The 5,927-nt window shown below is 44.4% G+C and overlaps 1 protein-coding gene across 2 annotated transcripts; it reads left to right on the forward strand.

Annotated features, from left to right (window-relative positions):
- The first annotated feature begins 491 nt into the window (after nt 1-491).
- LOC109702371 (spindlin-2) lies at nt 492-3,935 on the forward strand. 2 transcript variants are annotated; one of them, XM_074062624.1, is made up of 2 exons: nt 492-813; nt 1,449-3,935. In XM_074062624.1, the coding sequence occupies exon 2, from the start codon at nt 1,471-1,473 to the stop codon at nt 2,248-2,250; it is 780 nt and encodes a 259-aa protein (XP_073918725.1). In that variant the 5' UTR covers nt 492-813; nt 1,449-1,470; the 3' UTR covers nt 2,251-3,935. The 2 variants fall into 2 exon arrangements, with proteins under 2 accessions (XP_073918725.1, XP_020043319.1); XM_020187730.2 differs by having other exon boundaries at nt 1,469-3,935.
- The last annotated feature ends 1,992 nt before the right edge of the window (nt 3,936-5,927 follow it).

Here is a 5,927-nt window from a genome sequence, read left to right on the forward strand (position 1 = left end):
AAAGAAAAAAAAAAGGAGAAACTATACTCAAAGAGCAAAGTCCGGGAATAAGCAGTCAGGAAAACTTACACACACATTGGGTCAAAATGGCAGACTGCACAGAGTTCGGGTCATTTTATTCATCCTAACCCAAATTCCCTTAAAAGAAAGGGAAGGCAGGTTTTTGCATACAAAGAATGACTTCATAGGGAAAGGGGGAAAGGAAACAGAATTCTTGGACGACGGAAAGCAGATGGGATGAGTCTGAGGGGGTCGAGTTGGAGGTGGGGGTGGGGAGTCCGGAGACCCTGAACAGACGGAGGAGACCCTAAGCTTTGGCGACCCTCGGCTGGGAGGCAGAGGTGGCTGCGGGTCGCGGGCTCCTGACCCGAGGTAGGGGGCGGGGCTTAGAGCGCAGGGGGCCTCGCGGCCACAAGCCTGTGCGGTGGACCAAGGGAGGGGGTTGTCGCGCAGTGTTTGGCAGGAAGGGGCGGCCTCTCTCCTGGCAGGAAGCTGCGCTACAAAAAGAGGGAGGAGACTGCAGCGGCTGCAGCCGCTCGTGGAAGCCCTATGTGGCTGAGGTGCTGCCGCCTCCGATACCGAGGCGGAGAGCGAGCGAGCCTAGTGCTTGGGACTTCACCGACGTCTTATTCGCATGCCCCACCGCCCTCCTAGACAAGCTCCTTGTCTCGGAGTCCTCTCCTCCTAGCTTGTGTGCAAGCAGTCATTCGGAAGGTCGCCTGCTAATCCTCCTCCGCCACAGGGTCGCAGCTGAGGCAACAGTGAGTTGTCCGATTTCGGCACGCGAACACCGTGATACCGGACTGTGGGGAGGTGAGCAGTGGATTAGGGAACCAGAGGATGGGGGTTGGTGGCTGCCAGACAGGAAAATTGAGTGGGTTCTAAGATTTGAGGTGAGGGAAACTCGGAAGAGTGATTTGGGGGCGGGGCAGGGAGCAGGAACACCAGGTTGGTGTGTATACAAAGGTGCCCAGAAAGGGAAATAGATTCCTGGTGGGAGTTCAGTGGGGAAATGGGGATAGCTAAGAAGAGATATGAAGAAGTGAGCACCAGGCAGCATGGGCAAGAGGGAGGAATGAATAGCACAGGGCAGTGGGCAGGAGAAATGAGAACTGCATGCATGGAAATGGAGAACTGAGGTTGGGGCTACAAATGGTGAATGCGGGGGAGGGGGCTAGGATGGCAGCAGGGAGTCAAGAAATATGTAAAGGAGCCGGCTCCCTCTTGGTGGGGTCTCCACCACTATGATTTCCACTGCCACTTCTTCTCTAGCTCTCCTGTGCAGCTAAACAAGCTTGGAAAGAGGGCAGGGATCCAAGAGTGCGTTGATACGCAATATTGCTACTGGACACATAGGAATAATTTGTGCAGTGATGTACCTGGTCTACAGGTCTTAGCAATATAGAGAAAAATCCTCTCCATATATTATCTACAATGTTTCTCCCTAGCCTCTGTCCTCCCCTTGCAGGTATGAAGACCCCCCACAAGAAGACAGCTGCAAAGCAGCAGACCAGGGAAGCTGTAGGTCACCACACCGGATCTACAAACATGAGGAAGAAAAAGACATCTCAAAAGAAGCAGAGGGGCAGACCTTCTTCCCAGCCACGCAGGAGCATTGTGGGCTGCAGGATTTCTCATGGATGGAAGGAAGGCAATGAACCCATCACCCAGTGGAAAGGAATCGTCCTGGATCAGGTGCCTATAAATCCCTCTCTTTATCTGGTGAAATATGATGGAATTGACTGTGTCTATGGACTGGAGCTTCACAGAGATGAAAGGATTTTAAAGCTTAAAATCCTTTCTGATAAGGTGCCATTTTCTCGAGTCACAGATGTGCGCCTTGCAAATACCATAATTGGCAAAGCAGTGGAACATATGTTTGAGGGTGAGCATGGTTCTAAGGATGAATGGCGGGGGATGGTCCTAGCCCAAGCACCTATCATGAAGGCCTGGTTTTACATTACCTATGAGAAAGATCCTGTCCTGTACATGTACCAGCTTCTAGACGATTATAAAGAAGGTGACCTCCGTGTTATGCCAGAGTCCAGTGAGTCTCCTCCAGCAGAGAGGGAGCCAGAAGGAGTTGTAGATGGCCTAATAGGTAAACATGTGGAATATACCAAAGAAGATGGCTCCAAAAGGACAGGCAAGGTCATTCACCAAGTTAAAGCCAAACCTTCTGTGTATTTCATTAAGTTTGATGATGATTTCCATATCTATGTCTATGATTTGGTGAAGAAGACCTGTTAGGGTAAAATTTGCGAAGTGTGGGGAGGCAAATGTACAATTTGTATATTTGCAAAAAATATTAATTTTTCACTTTACTGAAAGCCTAAGGGTTCCTGACAACTCAACATCTTTGCCAGCATAACTATTGTTCTGAAAAAATACAAACTTATGTGGACATGACATGCTGTGTGTAAGCGCACTTTGTCTTGTGGAAAAGATTTGGTGATTTTGGTGGATAGGGTCTAAAAGGAAGAAACAACTGTCAGTTCTGCCTGTGAATAAAGTGCAGTTAGTATAATCAGTCATCTAAAAATGGAATGGGACTTAGTTGGTCTGGTCTGGGTGGGAGGGGAAGGAGCTAGACATGGGTCATGGGGGAAGGGAGAGAAGGAGGTGACTACTTAGGAAGAGATGGAGAGGAGTCAGAAAAGGGGAAGCTTCCTGGGGGAGCTATAAACTATGAGGGGGAAACAATTTATTGGGAAAGGACAGAATGAAAGAAAAAAAAAGACGATCTTGGAGCTTAGAGGAAAACAGAATAAATTGAATAGAAAGGGACACAAAGAAGCTTAAAAGAGGTCCAGAGTAAGGAGGAGAAAGATCAAGTTGGCAGGGACAAAGACTAAAGGACATACAAAGGGAGGATCTATTCATGGATAGGGTGGCCAGAAAGGAAAAGACACCAAGGAAGGACACATTCCAGGAAGAAAGAACAACTGAGAGAGTGAGAATACAGAGTAAGAGGTATAAAGAGTGGGTCACAGGGAAAAGTTAAACTCCTGGCAGTATCCATATTACCCTTCTTGACTGTGCACAGAGGAAGTGGTAACTGTAAAAAGAAGACAGATGCATTTGAGGTTCCCTAGAAGGGCATTTTATAGAGATGCCTTAGGCAAATTAAGCAGGAAACAAGTTTATACCTATAGGCTTTTCTTGTTTCAGCAATTTTGTCTCATACCTGCTGAGCAGAATCTCAACTCCCAGCCTAAACACACTAACGGAATGGTTTATAAGCTCTAGGCTGTGGGTTGCCTCCTTGTAGTTCCCAGAGGACCCAGGTGCAGTAAATCTAGGAACTGAAGGTTATGATTCATTTCCCTTATACTGGATAAGCAATACTTATGTAGAAGGAGTTAGTGGGACTCTCAGAACTTAAGAGATATGCCATGTTGCGTTTGGAATGTGTTTTATCTGGAAAAATGGAATCCTGCTGAACCCAGGTGCAACTATCCCATCACTGTTCTTCCTCCTGCTGGAATACTCCTTGCCTGCCTAGAGAGGAGGACTATCAAGATTGAGCCTAATGTGTCTCCAGGACATGGGGAGAACTTGACTATCCATGCTTCTATCAGCATCTGCCAGAAACCACAGGTGCTTCAACCAGTGTTCCACCAAAGGGAGACCCTGTGCTCCTAGGAACCCCATTCTGGCTAGATTCCCCCCCCCCCACACACACACAAGGCCCCTGGCTTTTGACACCTCACTGGTACCTCCTGGCTAGTCTTGCCCCCTTAAATTCATGGGAAGCTGTGATGGACATTTGTGCTGGTCCAGGTAATGTAGATGCCATGGGCAGTAGGGCTGGGAGTTTGACTTTGTATAAATAATTCCTTTGACTGTATAGTGTCACATGGAGCTGTTATTGTTGGTGGGAAGAGTGAGTGGCAACCTCAATAAAGTCCCTCAGAACTTTGTTGTCTAGAGTGCATGGATCTTTGTCCTTTTCTTATTTGCCTTGTCTTTATCCAGTTCTCTCGAAGGTCCTCTCATAATGTTTTCTCTCATTTCTGTATCTGTACTTTTCACTGAACTATACTTTTGCCCTCAAATATAGACTCCTGATTAGTCCCTGCTGCCGAAGCTTCTCCAACTACATGCATTGTGGGGAGAAGCAATGTGATTCTAGGAGTTAAAGGAAGGTGATAATACAGTTTATTCTGTTTACCCAATACTGACCTGAGGCTGATTGCCTTAAGAATTGCACAAGACAAGCCCACTTCACCACACAAGGATCAATTTTCTTTCATACGTCACACAATTTTGTCCAGCCAACACCAGCAGGCCACCCAGGGACCAATTCTAGCCAGCTGTCATGTTTTGTTTGATTTTTGAGTTTTATTATTTTCTGTTTTGATATTTGGGAGAATTCACATAATGTAAATCCATTTCTGTCTTTTGCTAAAAACCAAACAACAATAACAAAATGATTGGAGCCCACATTCCAACAAGGATACAAGCAGGTGGGTCTGAGGTAGGATTTAGCCCATTTTAGGTTCAGAATGACTTCTCCAGTTTGCCATTCTCCCAGCTGGTCAGCTTCACTCTAATAAAATGCACAGTTGTCGTCTGGAGACAAGAGCATTTGTAACTTTGTGTATACACACAGGGAAACCTACCTTTTTAAAAACTTGGATTTGATCCTACTGCCTTCTTAGTTCATTTGGTTCATCTTCATCTCAAAAATACTTTGTGTGGCCTCTTGCCAGGCACTTTACTAGACACAGGTACTGATGTCACATCAATGAACAAAAGAGAATAAAAAAGGATTTTACCCTCAGAGATTTCATTTTAGTGTGGCAAAGATAAGTAAATAAATAAGCATTTTCCTTGTGACAAGTGTTGAGATGGAAAAAATCAAGGAATAGGAGAATGAAATTCCAGATAGGAAACTGCTTTAGAGAGATAGGGTGACCAGGGATGACCTCTTTGAGCACAGATTTAGAGTAAAGGTAATGAGAGAACAGGCCCTATTGTTATCTGGTAAAGAAGCTTTCCAGGTAGAGGAAAAACAAATGCAGAGGCTCCAGGGCAGCAGCAGGCCTGGCATATTTGAGGAAGAGCAGACAGGCTGGCAGCATGGCTGGAGATGAGTGAGCAAGGTGAGGAATAGCAGGGGGTGATTTCAGACATTGTGTGGGTGAGGGAGTCTGCTTACAGTCCTGCAGGTTGCAATCCATAGAATAGAATTTGGCTTTACATTGAATGACACAGGGATCCATTCATGTATCTAAAGCAGAGAAATAACATGTTCTATCTTAACAGATCACTCAGACAATCCAGAGGATAGTCTGTAAGGGTTTGCAAATTAAAGTAGGGAAATCAAATAAACCAATACAGCATAGTGAGTGACCTAGAAACACATTTGCCCATAGGAAACTTGAGTCATAATAGAAGTGGCATTTCAACAGATTGATGAAAAAATTCTACTCAAAAAGTGATGCTGGATTAATTGGTTATCCTTAGGATAATAAATAAAAATTCCTTTATTCCGGACAGACAAAATAAATGCCAAGTGGATCATATTAACATATATAAAACATTTAGAAGGCAATGTAAGAGAACAATTTTGAGCTCAGGATGTGGGGAAGATGTAAAAAGCACAAAATAGAAAATCATGAAGGAAAGTTTTGATGAATATGATTAGAATAAGATGCAGAACTTCCTAATTATGAATGTCATTATAAGCACAGCAGAGAAAAATAAGATTTGGTTACAAACTAGAATAGGCACAATGAAATAATTAATTGAAAAATCAATAAAATAAATACAATCTACAGGAAACTAGGCAAAAGTTGTGAATAGACAATTCAGAAAAGCAGTAGACTACATAGTTAATAAACATACACTGATTTATTCTGCCTCTCGTCACCTTATTCTTTTCCATAGTGTGTGTCACCAAACATAGTCTATTAATTTTA

The sequence above is a fragment of the Castor canadensis genome, chromosome X (assembly GCF_047511655.1).
Source record: "Castor canadensis chromosome X, mCasCan1.hap1v2, whole genome shotgun sequence".
NCBI classification, from domain to species: domain Eukaryota; kingdom Metazoa; phylum Chordata; class Mammalia; order Rodentia; family Castoridae; genus Castor; species Castor canadensis.